Genomic DNA, 27,274 nt, shown 5'->3' with positions numbered 1-27,274 from the left:
CGCTTCGGGGGCCTCCGCGGCGGCCTCGCCGTCTCAGGCCGGCGTGCGCTCGCTACCTCGCTCTCGCGCGTGCGCGCGTGCTCCTGCGAGAGCGCCGCGCGGCGAGGAAAGGGGCGGGGCTTGGCGCCCTCGGCTTCCCAGTCAGTGGCTGCCGCGGCGCCGGAGAGCGGATGTTGTTATTGTTGTTGTTCCTGTCCGTCTCTCTCTTCCCCCTCCCCGGGACCATGACGGGCGCTTCCTCCCGGCGGCCCTGAGAGGGAAAAGCTTCGGTGGCTGCTTCGCTCGGAGCTTCGGAGGAGGCGGCGGCGGCCCAAGAAGAGGCGGCTACTGCTGCTCTTGGCTCGCTCTCTCCTTCTCTCATTCCCGGCCTCTTCTTCTTCTTCTGCTTCTTCTTCCTCTTCCTCGCGGCCCGGCCTGGCCCGGCCATGGCGGACTTCGACGAGATCTACGAAGAAGAGGAGGACGAGGAGCGGGCCCTGGAGGAGCAGCTGCTCAAGCACTCGCCGGACCCGGTGGTGGTGCGCGGCTCCGGCCATGTCACTGTGTAAGGAAGGGAGGGAGCTGGGAGACGTGGGAGCGAGGTGGGCGAAGAGGGATGGAGGGCGGCGAGAAGAGGAAACGAGGAGCTGCTTCTGCAGGGCCCAACTGGCACCTTCCTGTCGAGGCACCTCTGACCTTCCGCGGGAGATTTCTGCAGTCCAGTTTCGTTGCAACCCTTCCGCCTTCAAAGCCTGCTGAAAGTACACATCCCGCTTAGGGTTGCAGCAATTCTCTGTGTATATATATATATATATATATATATAAGCTGCTATGCCGTCTCTGCAAGCTTTTGCAGCAGCTCTGTAAGATAGGCCTTTTTTCTCCGTGTTGCGAATGGGGTGGGGTCTGAAGCTGGTTGTTTTTTTAGGGCCCTTAGATAAGCCGAGGTGAGATTCGAATTCAGGCCTGTCTGTTTCACTTTTCCTTAGCTGCTGTGCTACCACAGTGTAGTGGCACTGTGTTTTGTTTTGTTCTTGCTTTAGCTTTGTGAGGTCGGTCATCATGAAGGAAGGAAGGATGAACTGAGAGGTAAAGGAATTGTGCTTCTGCAATCCACTCAGTGGATCCAGATGGGAAGCAGGACTGATTTTGCTCCTCATCAGAATACAGTGGTACCTCGGGTTGAGTACTTAATTCGTTCTGGAGGTCTGTTCTTAACCTGAAACTGTTCTTAACCTGAAGCACCACTTTAGCTAATGGGGCCTCCCACTGCCGCTGTGCCGCCGCCGTGCGATTTCTGTTCTCATCCTGAAGCAAAGTTCTTAACCCGAGGTACTATTTCTGGGTTAGCGGAGTCTGTAACCTGAAGCGTATGTACCTGAAGCCTATGTAACCCGAGGTACCACTGTAGTTTTGGTGTATTGTCCAAGGTCATGATAAAGTAATATAAAGTGTTATAGTACTTCTGAACAATATCCTTAGAATGAGGGTTTTCAGCTGTCTTTCTCTTTTCTCTACTCACCTTTCAGAGGTTTGTGTTTATTATCCAGGCTCTTTTCTCTTCACATTGTTAAAAACCCAAATAGCTCAGTTGGTTAGAGTGTGGTGCTGATAATCCCAAGGTTGCAGGTTCAGCCCCACAGCTGCATAGTCCTGCAGTACAGGGGTTTGGATCCTCAGGGTCCCTTCCAACTGCATGATTCTATGATCCAGTGTGCTCCATCTAGGATTTGCTAGGAGCTCCAGCTCTTCCTGTGCCCATCCCCCATGTATTTAGATGCATAGAGTAGATAAATGAGATTGATTCAACCCATCATTTAAAATTTGGTCCATATTCTTATATTCATTTGTTTATATACTTTCAGCCCTGTTCATCAAGCTGTGTGAATGTCAGGCAGCTTTAAGCTTTCCAACCTATTCATGCTTTTTGCTCTTCTGTCTCTCTGGACCTAGAAGTACAGCTGGCAGGTCAGGTGCTCTGTTGTGGAATAGTGTGTTATGAAGAATTATGTATGTCTAGGGAAGTTTAATGTCATTTTGTGCTTGTCACAAGTTTGGACATAGACTTCCCTGTTTTGGGAAATTCCAAAACGTCTGTGCATACTCACAGATTTAATTGTATTCCCTAGTGCTAAGGGATGTGATCTCAGGTCCATTATTGCTATGCTTGTATGTAGAGCATACTCCACTTTTTACTAGCATTCCATACAAACACAATTTGTCATTGGGTCAATAGGGAAACTAAGCTAATGAGATTCATTATGACTAATAGCAGAATGTAAAGTACTAAACCAAATAATTATGACATGTCAGGAAGTAGAACACTTGGGATTTGGATAAGTGTGTGTTTTTATACATGACCAGCTGTGCTATAGATGAATGTAAGTTGTTAATGCTTCTATTAGTCATAGTCTCAACCTACACGTATAATAACATGTTTCAGCTTTCTGCCAAGTAGTTATGATGTGAAAAACTCCCCTTAAAATACAGCAACTAACAAAAATGACAGGCATGTCTAGAGCACTATGAGTGCATTTATAGTACAGTATATGATCTGGGTCACTTACTTTGCTGTTTTCTAAACTAGATCTCATTTCCTATTATAAGGGTTGCAAATTCTATAGCTATCTGTGAATGAGCCCCATTGAGCTCAGTGAAGTTTACTTCTGACGAAACAAGTTTAGGATTACACTGAGTATGCAGTCCTGTGTTCCTGACATGGAGTATTTCCAGGATGTTGAGGGATATAGCCAGTAGTACAAACAAGTAATGCTACTTGAAATGGATTGATTTAAAGCACCTTGAGAATTATTAATTTAAATTAATTATTTAAATGAAGTCTTCCATGCTGTCATTCCTGAATGTGTGTGTATACTAGTTGGTTGGTTAATGATGATCAAAATACTTTGATCATGCAGCCCGCATACATTTATACTACAGATTTTTCTTTTCAGCTATGGTTGGTGGTGGGTAGAATTGCAAAACTTAATGGCTTTCTGTTTGGCTCTCTGTATGTATTCAGGGACATTAATGTATGTATTGATATCTCTCTCAGAGAATTTCTGTCCTAACGATTAAATGGAAAACAACTAAAAATCAATTTGAAAAGCAAAATGAAGACAGAACAGTGAAAAGGAAACAGTCCATAAAAACAAGTAGGAATCTTTAATAAGTCAGGTGGAATACCTGCTGGAATAAAAATATATTAAGGTCAAGAAGGACACCAGAGCAACCGAGAAGGCTCACTCATGCATCTCTGTCAAACAAGTGTATCATAGATGGAGGCAGGATGTGCAAAAGGGCCTCTTTCCTTTGATCTCAAAAGATTGGCAGGGCCAAACAAAATTAAGAAGGTTATTTAGGTATCCTGGTCCTAAACCATTCAAGGTTTCTAATATAATGACCAGCATTTTGAATTGATCCTGATATGAATTGGTAGGCAGTGCCTCTGGAGGAGCAAAAGGAACCAATTGCTTTAGAGTCAGAATCCTTGCTACAGTTTTTTGTATCAACAGAAGTTTCCAGATTCTCTTCAAAGGCAGTCCCATGTAAAGTCCATCAACAGTAGTCCAGTTATGCGATAACTAAGGCATGTTTTATCATGTGTCTCTAGACTGGTGCACCAGTTGCACCTGTTTCATATGTTCATAGTCACAGCTGCCATCTCAACATCCAATATCAAGGCTAGGCCAAGGAGGTCTCTCTAACTGTAGACCTGATAGCAGAACCTCCATGCAAAACAAGCTGAACTGTCACTCCTTGATCTGTGTTTTGTGTTGTCTGGATTAAGCTTCAATTTGTCAATCCACATCCAGTCCTTCACTGATCTTAGACACTGGTTTAGAACCTTTACATTTTCCCTAGGGTAAGAAGGAAAGGAGCAGGCAAATTGAATATCATCAAAATATTCATGGCATCAAACTTCTGATGTCTGGATTATCTTCCCTCATGACAGTCTTCTGGTTTGGTTGGAGAACCTGAGAACCTGAACACGCTGTAGAATTTGGGTAGTTATTGAGAAATTCAAGATCACCAAGTTTAAGTGGATGATTGTGGATACCTGAATACTATTTCTTTTAAAAGCTTGTCAGTTCTTTGGTTCAAGAGGGATATGGCCTATTTTATATTTATAATATCTGACTTCAGATGTCAGATTCTCCCCCTCATCCCAGTTTATTGCTCTTACGTAAACAATTTTTTCTTTTTAAATGCCTATTAAAAGGATATTAGTTTCAGTTTGAAATATGTATGTTTTAACACATTGGTATTAAATTTAGATTTCATAGTAAACTAGTTACTGTTGGAGAGACTTTCTACAATGAAAATTAAATTAACCAATTATCCATCATGTTGCTCTTGATCCTATTATTTATCACTTCTATGCCATGTTTAATTAAGTGTGATACTGTGCTCACCCTTACAACTTTTAATGTTATGATTCACATTGTACAGATGAGGAATTGAGGTTGATGAATTAAGGGCTAGAATGGCCCTTGAAGTTAGACCTCCTGGATTTATTGCATTCCACTGGCCCTGCTAGCTAGTACTGGTCTAGATACCCTAAAAAGACTGTCTAGTGGTTTGAGAATTATTTCTAATAAGAATGTAAGAGCCAAAGGCCTATCTAGTCCAGTATCCTGTTTTCTCAGTGTCTGAGCAGATGCTTGTGGGAAGCCAAGCAGGATTTGAGCACAAGAGCATTCTCTCTTCTTGTGAGTTCCAGCAGCTGGTTATTCAGAAGCATTGCTTCTTCCACCTGTGGAGGCAGAGCCTAGCCGTCATGGCTAATAGCCAGTGATAGCTCTCTCCTCCATGAAATTGTCTAATCCTCTTTTAATAGAATTCTAGTCAGAAGTATAGTCCACTTAGGGGTCATCTGTCTAATTAAAGGTCTTTTTGATCATTATAGGTCTATTCCATAGTTTGCAGTTGAGGTCACATGTAGGCACATTTGCTTACAGCAGCTTTTGCCAACTTGGTGACCTCCAGATTTTTGGACTACAACTCTCAGCAGCTCTAACCAGCATGGCCATTCCAGCTGGAGCTGATGGGAATTGTAGTTCAAAACAGCTAGAGAATATCAGGTTAGTGAAGGCCGGCTTACAGACTAAGCTTGTGCTTGCCATTTGGATTTGCTTTAGGGAAGTGTAGTGTGGTATGATAATGCTAGGTTAGCAGTATCTATGGCTATATCAGTTCAGTGATCAAATATATGTCTGCAAATTTACCTTCAAGGATTTGCATAGCTTAGTGTCTATTTGTGTCCGCATAACTGAACTGATACAGTAGCAAAGTGAAGAATGCTGATCACTTGATTTTAATTGTATCTGTATATCTTTGGTTTGCATTTTATGGTCCTACTGTACATTGCCTTGAAACGTCTGCATAACAGACCGTATATCAAAACCTTGATAAGTAATAACAACCTAAATAAATATACTCCTTTGTCTTTTAAAAAAAATAATCCCTACCATAAAATGACAAAGACATGTTAAATGTTAATATTAACATTTATGTAGTCTCAGGACTCTGCTTGGCTGTCTTTAGAACATAGAAATGACCTGATCCCTAGCAGAGAGTTTACAAAGTGCATTGAGAACAAAAATAATAAACAGCCAATGCTGTATTGTATGAATTTCTCTAAGGTGGCTTGTTTTGGAGGTTGCTGTTGTTACAGAATATAGCTTTTTTCTCAGGAGGGATTCTGGCCTTCGGGAATATCTTCCTGCATGATCTACACCAGCTGATAATACACCATCAGAGTATCTTCTGGAGCTGTACTGCTGATTCTGTTTTAGCTTCCGTATACAGTGCCCAATAATCTGCATGCCTAGGAGACCCAGTATAAAAGTGCACTGTTTTAGGAAATTCCAGAGACGTAACTATGCTAGTCTCTTCCTGATTACAGCAAACATGCACAAAAGTCTTTTAGCACTGAAAACTTGGAGGGGGGGGGGTAAGGAACACCGTATTCCCTTGAGGGTAATCTGTCAGCTGCATGCTGCTAGTAGGCAGGGCTTCCCATTTCCTTTCCCTGCTTCTCCCACACCTTCTATGCTCTTGCATGGGTTTTGCACTGGACATGTTGCAGGGTATGGTGGCACCATTCACATAACACAAACTACCACAGAGGTATCGTGGCTTGGCTTTTGAAAAACAGGGTATCTGCAGTACTTAGCTGATTCGGAACCACTGGCTTAGTGGATTGTGGGGTGTGGGGCAGATGACTCTTCTCAGATGTCCAAAGAGGTAGCTTGCAGAGAGCTTTTGAAATTCGGCCAGGAGGTGCAGATTGTACATGCCTGGCCTAAAGTATTAGCAGATTGTGGCATAGAAGTTTCATAGACGAGAGCCTCCTACATCAGGTGAATGGAGTCGTCAAGTTACCAGAGATTTGTTTCACGAAATTTGTGCACTGCTTGATTGTAAAACAACAACAACAACCTCAAAGTGCTTTACAAAAAAGATGTGTGGATTTAGAGGACCATTTAATGGTCATTTGACCCCACTGTTCAAAGTGACTATTCAAAACAGCAGTAATAGCAATAACCCAAACCTGCTAATTTAACAGCTATAGTGGAAGGGGAAAGCTTGATCAGTAAGCAGTAAACACTTTCTCTTCTAGCACAGGTGTGAAAATAGCATAGGCAAGCTAAGAAGATTGTGTTATTTCCTCTGATCACTTCATTGATGATGTGGACTCTAATCCACAAAAGTTTATGCCACAAAAAAAATCTGTTAGCTTTCAACAAGACAATACTCTTTGTTTTTCCTAGCCATTCCAGTAGAGCAATTTGATTAGATTAGAAAATGGTTAATTAAGGTATGGAATGTTGCTCAGTTGACCTAATTGACAAACATAATAAGTTAGGTAATTATACAATTTAAAAGGAATAACTAGCATATTTTATTTTAAATCAGGCTGAATGCTTTTTGCAAAACATGCATTTAATATTTATATAACATTCATTTACAGCCTGAATTTTTATGTTTGTTGTATCATAACTTTGAATCTGTTTAATATTTCTATACTTAGAACAGGATAGTTTTCTCTTTTAGAGCATATGTTTTTCATATAAAATAAACCAACAACACTTTAATGTGGAGGGAAGAGCAGGACTTGGCCAGTGGGTCAGCTCCTTATCTCTTTCCCCTCTCTGCGGGTGAACTTTGACAGGTTGATGGGACCAACTGCCTGTCATTTACCTTATGTCACAATGACATCAGGTAACCCGTTTTTCTTTGCCTCATGGTTTGAAATCTTTGGAAGCATTGATGATTAGCTGGTTGCTGATACCTCAAAGTGCTACCATGGGGCTTGCTGTAGACTGATCAGCACTGACAGAAACCCCCACCCCCATCTGCACTAATAATTTTCTTCCGAAGCATCAATATTTTATAATATAGTACATGCTATGACTTAGTTTTAGATCACAGTTCTTTTCAGACATGAGTTTACCGAACACATCTGTCATACCATTTAAAACACTGATAACTCGTAGTATCATGCATTGTTTCAGGATATATAGTTAATTCCAGTGTTAAATCAGCACTGAGACTTGGATCTTCTATCAACTTGTCTAAAATTGAGTATGTTTCAACACTGTTTTCAAACAGACTTTTGTTTGTAGGACCACTTCCACACGACATTCAGTGAAAATTGCAACATGGATCAGTTTGTAACATGAATAAGCATCAACAGAAGTATAGTGGCTAGATCAAGGGAAGTAATAGTACTGCTTTTTCTGCCTTATTCAGCCCCTGCCCTGGAGTACTGTGTCCATTTCTGGGCACCACAATTTAAGGAGGATATGGACAGGCTGGAACATGTGCAGAGGAAGTCAGCCAAAGTGATCATGGGTCTAGAAAACAAGGCTTATGAGCAATGGTTGAGGAAGTTGTGTAAGCTAAGCCTGGAAAAGAGGAGTCTGAGAGGAGATAGGATAACCATCTTCAAATATCTCAAGGGCTGTCACATGGAAAATGGTGCAAACTTGTTTTCTCCTCCAGAGGGTAAGACCCAAACCAATGACTTCAAGATACAAGGAAGGAGATTCTGACTAAACATCAGAAGGAACCTTCTGACAGAGCTGTTTGACTGTGGAAGGGAAGGTGGTAGAATATCCTTCCTTGGAGGTTTTTAAGTAGAGGTTGGATCTGTCATGGATACTTTTGTTGAAATTACTGCATTGCATGGGGTCAATGACCCTTGGGGTTCCTTCCAACTACTGCAGTTGTATGATTCTATATCTGGGATGCTGTCTTTGGGCAGCAGGACCCCTTTCTGCTTGCCAAGGGCTTCCCACCCCTCCCAATTTTTATTGCTGGTTGGGGTGGCGTGCTTTCTTTTTTTGCTGGGTGGGGTGGGATAGTTGTTTCCCCTTTTGTCAAGAGATTAGCTTGCATAAGTATTGCTGCTAACAGCTGTATTGTCGGAAGCAGCCCTTATAGTTCATTTACCTGACTTTCTCCCCAATACTATCATGCTTGAAATCTTTCTGGAGGAATGTCTTTTGAAGAGACTCAACTTGGTTCCAGTGATCACATGAACGCTATTTATGAGGACTGGTGTTGGCTCAGGAGCCGAATACAGATGGTTTTTCAATACAGAATTCCTTTTGTTAATCTTAGAGGGTTTGCAAGACTCTTTCTGCAATACAGAGGAGGGACTCTTCCAGGCTCCATCACCTCTGTCCAGGCAACAGCTTTCAACAGCCTTGTTCCATGCTTTCCTCAAGGGCTTTTGCCTGGCTGGAATGTTTCCTTGAATTGTGCTCATATTTCTTGCTTGCTCAGATGGAAGATAGAGAAAAGTGTGTGGAGTTTGGGTATAGAAACCTCTTATTTTTGTGAAGGTGGAACATAGCTTGCCGTACAACAGACTTTCACCTCTGCTTTGAAAAAAACTGAAATTTTCTTTCTACTGGAAGTGATTCTATGGTGGTCCAGTGCATGGCCCGAGGGCCACATGTGCCCATCAAGACCTTTTTGGGCAGCCCTTGGAAACATTTGACATCCCTACCATTTATTGTGCTGTCTTCCCCAAGCTGGGTAAGTGAAATACTGGGCTTTAGGAAGGAGGCATGAGGACTCTGACACGGTCTCCTGCTTCCTTCCCAAAGTATAGTTAGTTCTTTCCCAGCTTTAGGAAGGAGGGGGGAGGGAGGCCTCCAGGACCCTGACAGCTCCTTTTACCTCCTTTCCAAAGCCCAGTGCCTTGCTTAGCCAGTTTTGGGATGGCAGTGTGAGGGCTGGACTAGGTTGTGTCAAATTTTGGCCTCCCTCCCATTCCCTCTGCACGGCAAGGTGGTGTGTGGCTTACAGGTTCCATGTCTAAGTACTCTTGTGGCCCATTTTGTATGAAAAGTTGGATCCCCCTATTCTAGAGGGTTTGTGTGGGAAGGAGGAGAAATTTGCCCTTAGGGAAGTTTTTAATGACTGATGTTTTAATGTATTTTTAACCTTCTGTTGGAAGCCGCCCAGAGTGGCTGGGGTAGAAATAGTAAATTGTTATTATTTTTATTTTTATTCTTATTATTATAAAATGTAGTAGAGTAGACTCATTTCCTGGAATGTGTGATTATTCTTTTTTACAGAACAGCTCTGGTAAAGTTAGTTGTACTAGGGAAATCAATGAGTGAAATCAGTGGGACTTGAATTTTTCACATTGATTTCTATATGACCTAAGTGTAACTAACTTATAGGGCAATATAGGCATGTCTTCTCAGAAGTAAATCCCATTGAGTTCAGTGGGTCTTACTCTCAGTTAAGCAGGTATAGGTTTACAGCCTTATTACAGCTCCCTTCCTGTGGAACGCCCTCCCTTCAGATGTCAAGGAGATAAAGAACTATGTAACTTTTAGAAGACATCTGAAGGCAGCCCTGTATCGAAAAGTTTTAAATGTTTGATATTTCACTATGTTTTACATATTCTGTAAGCTCCCCAGTGTGGCTGGGGAAACCCAGCCAGATGGGCGGGGTATAAATAATAAAATTATATTGTTATTGTTATTGTTATTATTCTGGACCCATCCCCTTATTTTTCTGCCTCAAGGCATGAATAATTCACATGAGGCAATAACTATGAATTCTTCAAATGGTGGTAATATAGCACTTGTGTGTACTGAGTGATAATAGCTATTAAGGTTTCACCTTGACAAGTTTGTTGTTGAAATGGCCGCACATATAGAAGTGTAGACCTCTCAGTCATGCATCCTTGATTTTCCTTCAAAGGGAACTTTGTGTTGATCCTCTAAGCTGCTGCGGTAGAAAATAAATGTTTTTAAAATAGGGCAGCCTCAGATGCGACACTAGTGGGGTAGCATGTATTATGTGCTGTCACTGCCCTCAGTTGTAGCATTTTTTAAAGTTGCTGGATAAATGCAACTTGTCTATGCAAGAGAGCTTTGGAATGCTGGACATAATAGAAAAGACCTTGGAGTGAAAAGGAAGGGTACTTTGTGTATGTGAGTGAGCATTCTGCAAGCATAGATACGCCTTGGCTGCTGGCAAATGTGCCTCTTTCTACAAATGGAAATTTGTTAAAGTATGAGAACAGGAAACTTGCTTCTTATCTGTCTTGTCTTGTTCTTATTGGACTGCTAGCTGTGAGGATGGATTGATTTAAATCAGATTTCCTGTCTTGTAAATTGGGCATTTGCTGAATAAATATGCCTCATTGGTTGCTGTCATAATTAAAACACACTGATCTGTAGCCAAGTAATGCTTATATGCAGAATACCTAGGTGCATAAAGACTTAGTGAAAGAGATACAACTATCAAATTGTTTGGATTTCTGCATGTAAGGACACTATGCAATACAGTGGTACCTCTGGGTAAGAACTTAATTCATTCCGGAGGTCTGTTCTTAACCTGAGGTACTACTTTAGCTAATGGGGCCTCCCGCTGCTGCCGTTGTGATTTCTGTCCTCATCCTGAAGCAGCGTTCTTAACCCAAGTTACTACTTCTGGGTTAGCGGAGTCAGTAACCTGAAGTGTTTGTAACCCAAGGTACCACTGTATCACTTATATGAACAAATAGATCATAGAGAGTTAAGTGTGTTGTTTTTTGGCACAAACATACCAAACCACCTAGAAGCAAAAGTGGTAATTAATTGGGCAAAAGCAGTATTTTTCCATAACATGTAAATAAATTTCCATGTTAATCATAAATTTCATAATTTGCCAAAACAGCAAATGTGATACATAGCCTACTGCATTGTATTTGTAATGATCAGAAATCTCTCATATATATTCATATACGTGTGTGTGTGTGTGTGTGTGTATATATATATATATATATATATATATATATAGGCTTTCTGATAAACTCACACTGAAGGGAAGTATAGATTTTAACTTGTATGTTTTAAATTTAAATTTCATATTGACCCATATTTTTAAAACCACACTTTTTAAAAAATATAAAAAATTAGTTGGTTTCATTCATTCAGCTGGGTAGTCTTCTGTCCTAAATTTCAAGAAAGAAAAGTAAACATTTTGTTTTTAAGGCTTTTGTGGTGTTCGGAATGTATTTGGCTTCAGGTTTCTGTGTGTTGTAGAAGTTTTTGATATCCCTGTCAGCGAGAGAGCGAGGCCCAAGTTCCTATGGATAAAGTATACAAAACTTTGAACCTCGCTTCTCCCAGCGTGAAATTGATTTTGGTCCCCGGTACGTCTGGACCACTAGTTATTCCAGTGACTTTAGGGGGAAAATTAGATGTGGTAGGACAACCACAGGACCAATTCCTGAAGTCTTGCACATATTTTTAACACTTTGTAGAGCACTTATCCCAGTTCCTATGTTCTTATTCTCTGCATGGGAGTTATTAGTGGCTAATTATCAGGCCATCATGGTTCATTATGATTCTTTTTTTATGGTGTAATCTCTTCTCCACAGTTAATTGTGTTCTTGGGAGCAAAAGGTCAGACTTTTTTGACTACTAGAAAGAAAGAGGTCAAGATGAGAGAATAACACATGCCCTAAGAGCTTAAGATATTTCAAATGCAGCCGCTTGACCTTGCAGAGTCACTTATGGTTAAGGATGACATGATTACTTCCAGAGATTCTGCTGAAGTTCCTTGGCTTACACTTTAGATCTTCTGTTCATAAATCTGATTAATAACTAGAATGTGATTGAAGTGTATAGCTTATTTGATGTAACTTTGCATCAGTCAAACATTCATACACATACAGTAGCTGCCTTTCTTTTCTTTTTTTTCCATTTCTTAAAAAAGTGTCCTAAGAATTGGTCCACTTTGTATACTCTTTCAATACTTTTCAAAAGTGTCTAAATTCTTATGGGAGAGTTCCAGTGGCTCTCTTTCCTCTGTACACCTTTTTGAGGTGCACATATACTAAAGAACTTGCAAACTGCTTTCTAACCCAGCTGCAAATTTACACTGTTATGACACTCTGGCTTGGAACCGAGGGTTGCAAGATTCTCAATATACCTGCAAATTGAGATCCCAGTTTCTTGCCCTTCATTACACTACATATTCCACAGTAGCTCACTTTACAGTTTATGTGGTAGACATGTTTGCACTCTCTGGCACCATGTCTGGCGATAGACACCATTATTTATACTTAAATACATTGCCAGTCCTTTATTATTTTTGTCAAGGTGGCTACAATAAAATATCAAATATAGCAGTCAACAATAAAAACATTGCAAAGTACAATAACTAAAATACAAAGATAGCAATAGAAATGGTAAGAAAAGTGGCTCGGTTGCTTAATCGGAAATATAACGCTTTAACTTGCCCCTAAAACTGAAGACAAGAGGAATGCAAGTAGTGTTTCTTGGGGAAAAGTGTTGAAAAGACTTTGAATGTTCATGGAAAAGTTGCCACTTAATGTAGTTACTCAACAGGTAGATCAAATAGGATCTGCAACACAGTGTTGCAGTGCATCCTCACCCCCTAACAAGAGTGCTCAGGGTGTCAGCCATAGGCTTAGCATTACTAAGCCTTCAAGATACTGTAATCTGTAAGGGGCTTACGTGGGCCAATTCTCTCACTATCTCTGTTTCACTCACATTCGTGTACACATGCACACACTTTCCCAGTTTTATTTTCTGATGCTTAACATTCTGGAAGCTATAGCATACCTGCTGGTCTGTTGGTGGTTTTCGTTTTGGATTTTTATTTTATTTCTTATTTTATTTTATTTTTGCTGATGTATCCCTCTTTGCAGTGGCACCAATTTGACTCTTAAGCCTTTTGTCACTGAATCGCCCGAGTTTGCTATTGATGTTATGCAGCAGGCCTTCCCTGCCTATGTTGGCAGGTGTGGGGGGAAGCATTCTTGCAGGTGTAGTGTTCCAGACTTTTCAAGGCTTTAAAGGTGGTGGTCTGCACCTTGAATTGAGCTAGAAAATAATTGCCAGCTAGTGCAACTTGGAGTGGTCTTGGGATTCCCTGTTTGAAGCGAAGCCTGTCCATAAAAAACCAGGTGGTAGTGGGCACATATTGGGGAATTTCAGTTGTCTGTAGTTCCCTCGCAAATGCTAGCCATATGCATGCCAAACTAGTTTCCCCTAACAATACAGTACCATTCTCAGATAGTATGGCACTGAGAATGGCCATGCATGAATAATCTCACCTTTCCCACCAGTTTTGTAGAGGACTGCATATTTCTTGAGGTTCCCCATGTAGATGTGTTTGGGTTGTGCACAACCATTTATGTGCGCAGTGATGGGAAATAAACTGATTTAAATTGCAAAAATGGCCCAAAAAGAGCAGAAAAAAGGCCCGAAAAGAGCAGGAAAACAACTAGCAGTTCCAGGAGCCTTTGCAACTGTGATCCCACGAGTCTTTGAACTGACCTTTTAAGGCCTGTGGAGAGTTGGAGTTTGAGAAAGGAGGTTTGGAGGGAGTGATTGTAGTCGAGTTTAGTGGATTTTTGGTGGCGCTTGGTGAAGTTTAGAAGGTATTTACAGACTTTTTAGATGGTGTTCTCCATGATACACGATTTCACATATACTAGCGGTACCCAGAAATGTAACCCCCATGTAAGTGGGGAGACGCCTGTACAGTGGTACCTCAGGTTACATAAGCTTCAGGCTACATATGCTTCAGGTTACAGAGTCCGCTAACCCCGAAATAGTGCTTCAGGTTAAGAACTTTGCTTCAGGATGAGAACAAAAATCGTGCTCCGGTGGCGCAGCAGCAGCAGGAGGCCCCATTAGCTAAAGTGGTGCTTCAGGTTAAGAACAGTTTCAGGTTAAGAACGGACCTCCGGAACGAATTAAGTACTTAACCCGAGGTACCACTGTACAGACAAATCCAACAACAGAAAGATGCAGTCAGCTGAATAATGGGATTGCAAGCAGTTGTCTCTTCTACTCGCCCATAACGGGGTTATTTCTGAATGTCAGAATGCATGCGGGTATCCCTTCAGCTGCACTTGCTTTTAGTAGATAAATTTTGTTTTAAATGAATGAGGAAAAGTGTTAAACCCAATCAACAAAGTAAGATGAGGCCGGAAGACTGTGCAGGATAAAAAGTCTGTGGATAATGCTGTGGATTGTGTAGTAGATCCATAGCAATTTGGAAACGCACAAGAATGTGTTCATGGTCCCTAAGTTTTGTCCTTTCTTCTGGAATCTTTGCTCTCACTTTTTTAGCTATATTTATGTCATGCGCTGTGGGTAAAACCTCAGCGCCTAGGACTTGCCGATTGCATGGTCGGCGGTTCGAATCCCCGCGGCGGGGTGCGCTCCCGCTGCTCGGTCCTAGCGCCTGCCAACCTAGCAGTTCGAAAGCACCCCCGGGTGCAAGTAGATAAATAGGGACCGCTTACTAGCGGGAAGGTAAACAGCGTTTCCGTGTGTGCTGTGCTGGCTCGCCAGAGCAGCTTTGTCACGCTGGCCACATGACCCAGAAGTGTCTGCGGACAGCACTGGCTCCCAGCCTCTAGAGTGAGATGAGCGCACAACCCTAGAGTCTGTCAAGACTGGCCCGTACGGGCAGGGATAAGCTACTTTGAGCTGGTAGTGCACTTTCCAAATAGATTATTGACATTTCAGTGAGACTTGCTTCACAACTTTATGCATCAATAGTGTTTGGTGTAGCTGTTACAGCACTTGCCACAGTAAATACATAACATTAAAGGAGACAAAATATATTCCATCCAACACTTGTGAGCTTATGGTTATGCAATGCAGTTCCCTGACTTTATTTTTCTTACCAAAGCAAATAAAATTACCCTGTAAAGCATGCCATACCATGTAGAGTTAAAGAACATGTTCGTTTTCTGTCTGCAGGTTTGGACTGAGCAACAAATTTGAAGCAGAATTTCCTTCGTCCTTAACAGGAAAAGTAAGTATCTGTGGATTGAAATTCATAAGGAGAGTTGACAGAGATTGTAATTTTGTGAGTTTAATGTTGCTTTTAAAACAGAAATGGATTTGTTAATGTAAATCAGACATTAGATTTATCACAATGCTTCATGGTTCTTTCTTGCAGGTTGCACCTGAGGAGTTTAAAGCCAGCATCAGCAGAGTGAATAGCTGTCTTAAGAAGAATCTTCCGGTCAATGTCCGATGGCTGCTTTGTGGCTGCCTTTGTTGCTGCTGTACTTTAGGTTGTAGTATGTGGCCAGTGATTTGCCTCAGTAAAAGAGTAAGTTTGATCATACTCATTGCCACATGGGTTATCATATAACCTCAGCTTCCAAGTTCAAGACTTCTTTCCTCTGTGCCTTATTCTGCTTTACAAATACTTTTTTTTAATGTTAATTTTGAATGTTAATGTTACTTTCCTGGGCTTGCTTAACACAGTGGTTTCAACTTCTATAGTGGCTGAAGGTACATAGAAAACTAACACTAGCCACTGTGAAAAATTCAACTGTTAAATGTGAATATAAAGATTTTATCAATTTTGTGTTAGTTTGTCTTCATGTAACTGTTGAACTGAGGGAATGGTACTGTAATTTCCATCAGAGGCTTTTGTTATTTTTTCTAAGTTGCTTAGACATATCGTTGCCCACTTGGATAGGATCTACCATGACTGTAATTTAATTGATTTGAATATTTTATAATTTCCGTAACTTGCCCTGGAATTTATGGTGAAGGGTTGGTAGGAATTCTAACAAGTGAATGTACATTGAAAAGTTGCATATATAACTAGCCACCAAACAAAAGATCTCTAAATTCTGTTGACATCCTGCCACTCAACATTGACATGATGTCCACAGATTTTCCTCATGCGCAAACCTGAGATGAAGGCTTTTCACGGTTCCTAGTACAGTGGTACCTTGGTTTACGAACTTAATCCGTTCCGGAAGTCCATTCTTAAACCATAGCATTCTTAAACCAAGGCATGCTTTCCCATAGTAGCGGGGGACTCAATTTACAAATGGAACACACTCAACAGGAAGCGAAACATGTTCTTATTCCAAGGGAAAGTTCACAAACCAAAACACCTACTTTCAGGTTTGCATCATTCTTAATCCACGTTGCTCATAAACCAAGCTGTTCTTAAACCAAGGTACCACTGTATTTAAATCCTAGCAGCTAGGTCTCATCTATATGCAAATTACAAAATAAAGCTGGAAAAAAAAAAGTTTTTGGCGCACTCTAAAGTTTCATTACACATTGTTCTTAAAGACTAATGTATTATGTATTTGAGCTCTTTAGCAATTGAAGTACTTAAGTTAATGCCCACTTTGTGCTTTAGAATGGGTTGTACCAAATCTGAAAACGGTTGTTTTGCATTTACTGGCAGGGGGACATAGGATTTTCATATGATGCAGGTGACTGCTGAAGGAAAAGTGTTACATTTAGTATAAAGATTACATTCAATCTGGAATTTTAAATGATTTAATTTAAATTGTAATTTTTTTAATCTAGCGAGGGAAAAGACTACTTCATTGTTACATTAGGCTTGTTTAGCTTTTTACTCAATAGAAAATAGGTAGAAAAGGTTGCAAATCTGTGCATTCATGCTTAGGAGTTAGTGTCACTGAACTCAGTAAGACTCCTTTAGCAAACCTGCAAAGGATACATCCACAAGTGTATCGTGTACAAGTGTATCATGTCTCTCTCTAGTTCCTGTATTAAACCCTGTTTGATGCAGCTTACATAAATAATTGTGTATAGTTTCACAATAAGAGTGGTTTTGAACTCAAAAATAAATTTCATGGTTAACTATGATGTTGAAAGAAGAAACAACTGCCACGTTTACCTTTTAAATTTTCCTAGTAAACTTTCTTCCACTTAACTTCTGCATCGTTGTTGTTGGCAAATAATGTGCTCTCTAGTATGCCACTGATGGAAAATCTACAGGGTTGTCATCCCCGTCAGCTGGGAAAGTTACTCAAATCAAGAGTCCCTTTTGGGTTTTGAATGTCCTCACCTGCTCCTCACTGTAAATCATTGAGATGTCAAGTGTGGTGATTAATTAAGCTGCACGTGCAAGTCTTTCCCCCCCTTCACCTGTCAAGTAGGGAAAAGGAAGCTTGGTGTCGAGAATTGTGCGACGCTCTTTAATTCACTTTTTCTTCCCCCGGCTGAGAGGTACTTGCTAATGTTTCATTTAAACTTTCATTCACCTTTTGTATGGCTGATGGGGTTGGGTATTGTTGAGTGATTTTATAAATGTTGCAAGCTGTTTGTACATGCGACGACTTACAAATAATAATTTACAAAATTAGTATTTGTAGGGGGGAAAAACTTACATGCTTGAGGTATACAACAGTGTTACCTACACTTAGGCTTTGGCAGTAGAGTGTGTTAAAACTGAAATACGAGTGATGCACAATTTGTCTTCTACATCTGTGTTGCCTGCTTAATACTAACTACTAATAATTTGTTTTAAGCTGGCTAATATGTTTCCTTCAAATTCAGTGCCCTTTCTAACTTCATAGTTAAGTCCTTCATTCCCTCAATACGAGTAACAATAGTTGAATGTTAAAATTTGTTTCATTAAAAGATGTCTCTGCGTAGTGTTGCATTAAGTTTCTGTATTAACTTTCCTTTCTACGGTGCAAAGTGTTTTAACTCCCCTAGTATTTGGGAAGCTGGTTTCTTTTCTGTCTTTTCTCCTTCCCCTCCGTGCAGGCAGTGAAATTTAAATTGTACAGCAGTCTTAATCTATTATTTAAAAGGTTCTAGCAAGGAAGATTACAAGGTAGCTTCACATTTTTGAATCGGTTTTGCCATTGGTTTAGCAGCGGGTGGGCAGGCAGATGCCTGCTCGGAGTAGAACCTATTGCCATTTTTCACCATTGATAGAGTAGCCTTTCAGAGTCAATGAGCTCTGTCAATGTGAGCTTGTCAAGGCTACAACTTCATAGACCTGAGAGGCGGTTTGAGAGGTCAGCCCTTTTCAGGTTTGCTGTGATGCAAATGAGCTTTAATGCTTAAACAACTATTGGAATTTTTATGTCTGCTCCTTGTTCTTTTTTCTTCACAAAGTCATTGACGAGACATTCAGTGCTTTTTAAATTGGAAGTTGCATTGTGCTAAAGACCTAGTACAGATTTACGGAGGGCTGAAAGCAGTTAGATCATGTTCTTTTCATGGTGCGATTAGAATCAAATCGATTTCCCTACAGCCTTCAGCATTCAGATGGCAATTTTAACAAAGCTTAGGGGGCTAGACAAGGGACAAAATGACTGAACTGAATGTTAATTACACTCTGCAGCCTTATTTTCTTTTGATTTGGAGCTGACTGGCAACTAAATTAACAAAAGTGTGACCATAACTGCTGCCCTATTTTCATTTAAAAGGAGAGCAGACTCTAAAAGGCTATCTTGACAAAGAAACAAGTGAGGTCTGCTGATCATTGTTAGAGGGCAGGCACTGTCTTTAATAAAATAAAATAAAAAGTATTGGCCAAAAGGAACAGAACTTTAAAAAACAATGTAATGACTTTGTCCTTGCTATTAAAATGTGTCCCAGGGTTCTTGGGAATCCCTTCTATTTTCGAAATATAATGAAAAGGTAAAAAAAAAAAAATCCTAATAATTATTCATGCCTAACAAAGTTGATTCTTTCAAGTAGCTAGAGTTCAGGTTTATGCTCTTGTGATTGTTATAAATGAAAAGATACCACTATATGTATTTTTTGCCTTTCGTGTATATTCAGTAGGTTTGATGATGAATGCTTTTAAGTAGTTCTTAAAAAAACATGCTTGTTCACTTGCTGCACCAGTGTGCATTTTATAGCACCTCTTGTTTAGCAGTAGTTGAAGTGCAAGATGCTTCTCAGCCCCCCCCCTTTCCCCCTCCCCAACTTCTCTTTGCCTTGTAAGGAAGCTGCAGCTGTATGAAGTTGAATTTGCCACAAGGCTCAGTGATCCATGCCTCTGCACCTGCAACTCTGGTCTCATCTCAACACCTGGTGTTGTGATTTATCCTCCCTATTCATAAGGACTAGTAAATCCCATTTTACTACTGAGCAGTCGATGATACGGCAGTCAAGTGACCATAAACAGCAGCAGGACGTATTTCTAAATCAGAACACCAACTGCATCTTCAGAGTAGCAGATTTAGTGCAAGGGGATTTAAATAGTTCTCTTAAAGCTGGATAACTTAAATTCAAGGGACTTATCAATGTGCAGATTTCCAAATATTCTGGAACAATTTGTGCTTTAATGAGAAACCGTAGATTAACATTTTAGAGCTCCAGTATGTGAAATTAGTCAACAGCACGGCATTTTGTATGAATGATAGTTATCATAACGTCTACGCACAGTATGTGGAAACTATCCCATGCTTGATGTGCAGTCTGTTTGTTTCAAGTTACTTGAATTATGAGGTAGCTTGGTTCCATTAACTTCAATGGATCTAAATTGACTCACTTAACAGTGTTAGTGAATAAAGCACTTTTGGGTTTTTTAAAAACCTTTTATTAATGTACAGCTTTGTAGATAAATACATTTTCCAGCCATTTAAATATTTCTTAGTGTTTTTTTTTATTTGGTCGCTGAAACCATTTTTTGAAACACACACCTCTTTATCCTAGCTATAATTAATACCAGAAAATTTGCAGTACGGCAGACCACCCTGTACTGAAGTTGCTGTCCTTTACCACGTTTCTCTTCCACCCCAGCCACCTTTTCCACACAAAGGCAGCTGCAAAACAAACTTTTTTCCAAAGCTGCTCAAGAGTAAAATTCTTTCTCATTTGTCTTCCAGACACGAAGATCGATTGAGAAGTTATTAGAATGGGAAAACAATAGGTTATACCACAAGGTGAGTGCCGCAGGGAGCAGCTTCGTACTGCTGGGGCCTGAATTGCACAGTATGGAAACAGATGCTTTTGTTGAACGCGAAATATGAAAGCTGGACAAATGGACTAGTCTCCGTGCCGGCGATAAAACACAGCTCATTTTTCTTCCCCCTTTTTCTCCCTGTTGTCTAGCTGTGCTTGCATTGGAGGCTAAGCAAAAGGAAATGTGAATCGAATAACATGATGGAATATGTAAGTTAAAGGGCTGTTTTGTGCATTTCTCTATTAAATGATCATTTATTTTGCTTCTGATCTTATTCTTTCCACGATTATTAATCAGCAAAGGTGTCAGGAGCTTAATCGCCTGAGTGGCAAGGATTTTCTACGGTTCACAGATGTATGGTTTCATGCGCAGGGCTGATTTATAAAGTTATGAATGACTTGAAAACAAGGCTTCACTGTGTTCCGGGGGAAAAATAATAAATTAATTGCCAAGATAAAATAGCTTGAACGTGCGTTGATGGGGTGTGAAATTTTCAGATGCTGTATAAAAAGAATAACTGCAACTTTGGTTACGCAGCGAGTTAGTTGTGGACTGTTTTATATAATGCTAATCGAGTCTCAGTGTATGGAAGGAGACCTTTCAACTAAGCTGTTGGAGCTTAGGAAACCTTTAGACTTTGTCGATTTTAACTGCCCCCATACCTCAGCAGTCTTGAAAGTAACTTGAGCTTTTACTAGCTTCATTCAAATGTTTTAAAAGTCAGGCCTGATAATAAGAGCGTGATGTGTCGGTTTTGGCTCTCATTCTCTAGCTCTAAAGATTATACAGAAGATGAGGAGGATTTCTTGAAAGACTTTTCATGGGGTGCATTTGTTTCTGTCCCCCACACCCCACCCAGCAATCAGTCCTTGTACTTTTTCTTATTTCATTTCACTTTGCTGCGCCTTTAAATTTTTCAGTTGTGTCTATGGAATGTGGCATGTGAAAAGATACTTAACTGCTTTAAAACAAATAAGCCCTTGCAAAACATGCTAGTATTATAATTTTTTAAAAAACACAAGCAGGGGTTAACAATTAAATTAAGAGTAACTCCCGGTGGCATCTAGCTTTAGCTATTTCTAACACATCCATGCCTTTTAATTATATATCTTGTCTATTCTCTAACACAATACATGCATTATAGACAGTATGTTAAAAGATTGATTTAAAACAGTGCTTAAATAGTTAGAAATTATCTTAAAATCATCTTTTCTGTTAGCACTGAAGAAAAGGGGAAGTACTAAGGCCTATATCTAGCCTAAAACATAAAAGACTTCCTAAAATGCCTTTTTTCCAGAGTAGTTCTATTCAACTAACTATTTCTTTTTAACATCTATTATACTTAACATGTTAATTTATGATCATCTATTATAGTGAACATGTTAATTTATGATCATAGACTCATGATAACTTCACAGTAATTGGAGGCAAGAAAGAAAATTTGACACAGGTTTTTGAGGTTGGCCTGTGTAAAGAATTCAGTTTTGTATTTTCATTACTGAATGCTTCTGGTCTCTTAAAAATCCACTCACATTCGAGGGCCACAGTCCTGAGCAAATTTATGTTGAGAATGTGCCTAATTAAAATTAGTGTTTTTCAACAAGGTGTTCAGGCATTGATGAAAGTTGTTATTGTGATTTCCCAGCCCAATGTAGAATTGTTTTTAAAAATTAGTTTAAATTCAGGTACCCCTTTAGGCAACATTTATTATTGGTGGGAATGTGATAGAGCAGTGGTTCCCAATATCTTAAGTACTGTGGACCTCCTGTTTTTCAAAAGCCAAGCCATGGACCTCCTACTTTTGAAAATTTGGATACCTCTATGGTAGTTTTTGTTATGTGAATGGTGCCACAGACCCCCTGAATGGGTTACATGCATGGTTCCCAATGTGGGGCACACGAGCGATAGCGGGGCAGTTTGATTTTTAGGGGGGGCAATTTGAGAATGAGTTATTAACAGTTAATGGCCTTTTAGGCTTCCTAAAGAACTTCCTATAGAAGTTCGCTTTTTGAATAATAAGAATTATATGTCATGGGGGGGGGCATCAATATTTTCGAGATGCTTAGGTGGGGCATGGCCAGAAATAAAGTTGGGAACCACTTGGTTACACAGACCACCAGTTGGGAACCACTGTGATAGACCAACAGCACTGTATTTAAACTTTTTACAACTAAACTGCACACTTACTTGGTGAAAAGGGCAATGTGTTGGTTCCAAAACAGAAACTTGCCATTCATGGAAGGGGAACCTTTGGGTCCATGCTGTTGTCTTCAGTGGAACACCCCCCCCCCCCTTTATGAAAATAGGCAATATGTAGTTGAAGACTACTTCTGGATCAGTCTAGGAGGCCTACAGACTTGGGTCACTTTCTGTGTTGTTCATTATAGTACAATAAGTTATTCTCAAATAGAAACACAGAACTAGCTGAATATTAACCTTTCACAATTCCGCAAAGGGTAGTAAGCATTTGAGTAAAATGAGAGACTTGCTGCTGTACAGCATGGCAAGCATCTCAGTGTTGCCACAGTTAGGAAGGTAGATAAATTGGAAAATGGAATAAACAGATCCTCCTGCCTGACCTGTTTGTTTTCATCGGGGAGATCATCTCTTGTCCTGCTAAAGCGTCATTTTAATGGTTGAAGCAATCACATGTGTAACTAGGGGCCAAATGTGGTAGTCCAAAAGAGAGACCATCTACATCTGTGGTTAGCTACTTTCCTACTATTCCCCCAAGACTGTAAACCAAAATTAATTAACAGAATTGATGTTGTCTCCTTCCCAGCAGAGTTCCTAGGCAGATGACATTAGGAGCAGAATACAAATCCCAGGAAGTCCAACTCCTGTTATGCTTATCAGTAAAAGCTCGGTGGCATGTTGGCCCCAGAAAGTTGTTCAGAACAGAATGTGGCCCTCAATTCCTCACTGCTGGCTTAGAGTGTTAGAACAGAAGGCAAACTTCCAGTATAGGAAGATAAAGCATTTCTTAGTTGTAACCTCCCTGCTCCTGCTTGAAACAAAACAATACATGAAGTGATCATTCTCTGTATTCATGGATATACTTGGAACAGGTTTTTCAAGTAAGAAATCTATATTGGTGAAGACAGTAACCCTTGAATGCCAAAAGAAAAGGGAATGGTGGGGTTGGGGTTGGGGATGAAAATGTTGAAATTGTAAGCTTAACTTAATTCTAACTGAGTTACACAACTGATGTAGTCTTACTTAGTGCTGCTTTTACATTTAACAAAGCTTCCTTTTAAAGGGTCGCACTTAAATGGTTGTTAGCTTTTTGAATGCTGCTGTAATTGTTTAGGTGCACACTTGCTCACTGGCATGTTTCCTTTGAAACTCTTGTAAAAATTATCTTCAGTTTCACAAGATTTTTACCCTATGGCATTGTGGCTCTGTTAGGCAAGCATAGGCCAAATTTGCCCTCATTATGCAGGACTAGTTGCCTGTGTCAGTATTTTTGTATTAATAACTGTGTTTATTTTACTTGGCTAAAACCTTATGAACCAAGCAACTGGTTCTTTCAGAAATTCATGAATGAGTCTTGTGCATGTATCTGTAAGCCGTCGTGCAAATAGTTAAGACAACTAGTTCTGTGTGCACAAGGAGGGCTTTGAACTTGTGTTTTTTCACACATCAAACCAATCTTTGTGTGCCTTGTCTGTGAGGGGCCCGGAGGGAAGCAACACAAAAACGAGCTTTTTAGGAATGGCTCCCCACTTGTGCAGTGCTCTCTCCAGGGAGAATCACCTGGTGCCTTCATTTAGGTGCCAGCCAAAAACATCCTTCTTCTCCCTTGCCCTTTGGCTTATTAAGCAATCTATGTCCTTTTAAACTGTGCTAGGTGGTGGTGGGGTTATTATTTTTGTTTGTTACTATGCTGGGCATTTTTGTATCTTCATATTGTAATTTGCTCTGTGGTCCTCAAATGAAGGGTGGGATAGAAAATTAATTAATTGATGATGATGATGATAAATAATAATGATAGCAGCATCACAACCTCTTACAAGAGCAAAAACATTGCATTGTGTGAAAAGGGACCACTTTGGCTCTAGGTGGTTACATGCTACATCTGCAACCCAGCCAGATGGGTGGGGTATTATTATTATTACTATTATTATTACTAATACTACTACAGTAGTCATACCTTGGTTGTTGAACACCCTGGAACTCAGACGTTTTGGCTCCTGAACGCTGCAAACCCGGAAGTGATTGTTCTGGTTTGCAAACGTTCTTTTGGAACCTGAACATCCAATGGGGCTTCAGTGGCTTCTGATTGGCTGCAGGAGCTTCCTGCAGCCAATCAGAAGCCATGATTTGATTTTCGAATGTTTTGGTATCCGAACAAACTTCCGGAACAGATTCCATTTGACCAAAGGTAGTAGTAGTACTAGTAGTAGTTGCTGGGAATTGCAAGTTGGGAGAGTGCTGAAAAATGCCTGTGGGTACACGTGCCTCACATAACTGTTTGGATCCCATCCATAGTTTTTCCTTTAGCACAGTAAAAGCTTTAACATTGCTGAGATGTTTAAAAATGGACAGTGCCATTAATTACTCACTAAATGTATATTTTTCTTTCTTTCTCTCTTTTACACAGGTCATTCTTATAGAATTTTTACCAAAGACACCAATTTTCCGACCAGATTAGCATTTGCTTTACTTTAGAGACTTACCCAAGTATATTGTCTTTTTTCCAATGGTGCCTTGCTTGGTGCTCTCCTGGTGATGATATAGCATTGGTTCTACATAATATTGTGGTTTCTTCATTCTTTTCTTTTGTAACGGCATGTTCAAAGTGCATTTTGTCAAATTTTGCGGAAGTCATTTCACGCAGACGTCAGTGTAATTTATTTCCTGTCCCTTTTCCGTTGTTGATGTATCCTGATTTTTCCAGAGACTTTCTATATACATATATCTATGTATGTGTGTGTTTCTGTGCGTGTATATATACATATATAGCTATAAACATAAAACCAAAAATAGCTATAAGTGAGAAGTTATTTTTAACCCCATATAAATTGTGAAAATTGGCAATCACTTTAATCTATGCACTTGCATCTTCTCTGAATCTCTGCGTATTTTGCCAGCGACATACTTGTATATATCAGAGTTTTTCCTTCTCCTTTCTGGAACGTAAATCAGCCACCTGTGAGGCGACGAGCAGCATTTCTTGATACCCAAACATTGGTTCACCTTTGCGCATTTCTCTATTCCATGAAGAAGTACCATCTACTCTGAAGATGTTCTTCTCAAGAAACTTGAAATTGGATTGCTAGTATTCCACTAGAAGAATTTGTGATAGATTTGCATGTGTTCAGCGGTTAATACTGCTCAGGATCATAAAAATAATTAGTATTTCATGGGGGACTGGTACACACGAAACACTGGTCAATCCTGCTGGGAATAAGAGAACTGGGATTGAGGGGGAAGTGGAATTTGTGATCTCCAAACCTGCTCCCAATCTCTTAATCCTGGTTCAGAATAGACCAGTTTTTTGTATGTGTGCACCTACTCTGTCTGTGTGTGTGTGTGTGTGTGTGTGTGTGTGTGAGAGAGAGAGAGAGAGAGAGAGAGAGAAATTATGTATGTACATACTGTGTGGCTAATGCCATGTAACAGCTTTACTGTTTTTATTGTTTACTAGATCTAATAGTACACAAGGATGCAAGCTTGCCAGAAAAAATATTTGTTAAATACTTCAGTAGTTTGAGTTTTTAAATGTTGCAGTGTTTGGCTCCAGGTCAGAGAAAGGGAGTCTCAATTCCTATTGAAATTGATGGGTTACGTTAGTTGTGGCTAACTTTTAAAATCCCATTCATTTCAGCGGGATTTGAGCACAGTTAAGTTTCTATAATTATTTCAGGTGGAGTCTTTGTATGTAAAACATTTACAACATTGTACCAGAAGCTACAGATGTGTTGATGATTTTTACATCTGTTTATCAGATGTTCAAATCAAAAATTAGTGAATTGGCTGAATAGCTTACTGAATGTACTGGATAAATACTTACTGCATCCCAGCTTTTTTTCTCTTTTCTATGTTTACATGGTTAGCTTTCTGTTTATTGTTTGCACAAGAAAGCATTAAAAGAAATGGATATGTGATAGTATGCTTTGGTCAGGGCAGTTTTTAGTTTTTTGGCTGTGCATATCTTCATATATTGTGTTAAAGCCTACTTAATACAACTATTTCTGAAAAGCTTGGGGTTGTTTTTTTTGAGCTTAACGTACATGAACTATAACTTATGTTAAGGGCCCATTCTTCATGTAGCAGAGCAATAATGTGAATAGCCAACAAATGCATTCTGCTTACTATTTGTACTATGAAAAGTTTACCCCACTGCAAGGATTCCATTTTCCTTCATTTAAATACAGTTTCACTTTATTGTCATTATACAGATATGTTTATTGTGTATTTTTCAATGCTTGCTGTTCATAGCAGATTTTCATTAGGAGAAGCATCTTTTGTAAAGGAAAGAATTTCCAGGAAAGTATTTCAAATCACCTTTTGTCTGGGCTCTATTTTTGCATATCACAATATACAGTTCTTCCAAAATGTTCTTTTAATCTGGTAATAATTGGGCATGATCTGGCCAAAGTTAGGCATTTCTATATCACATTGATTTCAGCGGGACTCTTTCCCACTGAAAACCATGCAGTTGGCTTTGGCTGGCTCATGTGCACTGCTCTTTGCAGACAGTATCTGTCTGTATGCTTTTTAAAATATAAGGGCTTTAAAAATGCGTAGTCTTAAACAAGTATCCAAAAATGATCATTTGCTGTCCATGATCTGCTTTTCCTTGAAGAAAGAATTATAAAGCATTTCCCCTTATCTATGAGCATTCTATTGTATGTGTTAAAACATTTGCATGCTTTGGAAACACCTTCATAATACAGACTTGGGCCATAATCTAACACAGTTTGCTTAAGTTGGTTTATCTGAGGAGGCTTAATTGTGGCTAGATCTGTGTTGGATAGTGGCCTTGATTAAGACTGAAAATCCATGGGTATTGCTCAACTGACCAGAGCCTTTGTAAAAACTGGCTCCTTTCCAGAATTCTGGGGCCTTA

At 39.9% G+C, this 27,274-nt stretch overlaps 1 protein-coding gene across 1 annotated transcript; it reads left to right on the top strand.

Annotated features, from left to right (window-relative positions):
• The first annotated feature begins 25 nt into the window (after positions 1-25).
• On the top strand, positions 26-26,600 carry CHIC2 (cysteine rich hydrophobic domain 2). Its single transcript, XM_083460207.1, has 6 exons — positions 26-544; positions 15,246-15,300; positions 15,448-15,603; positions 20,123-20,179; positions 20,349-20,408; positions 24,803-26,600. Exons 1-6 carry the CDS (start codon positions 426-428, stop codon positions 24,851-24,853), a joined length of 498 nt encoding a protein of 165 aa, XP_083316333.1. The 5' UTR covers positions 26-425; the 3' UTR covers positions 24,854-26,600.
• The last annotated feature ends 674 nt before the right edge of the window (positions 26,601-27,274 follow it).

Source organism: Podarcis liolepis (assembly GCF_965112155.1).
Source record: "Podarcis liolepis genome assembly, chromosome: 9".
Taxonomy (NCBI): domain Eukaryota; kingdom Metazoa; phylum Chordata; class Lepidosauria; order Squamata; family Lacertidae; genus Podarcis; species Podarcis liolepis.
The sequence above is the reverse complement of the archived record's forward strand: the minus strand, read 5'-3'. Positions and strand labels throughout refer to the sequence as shown.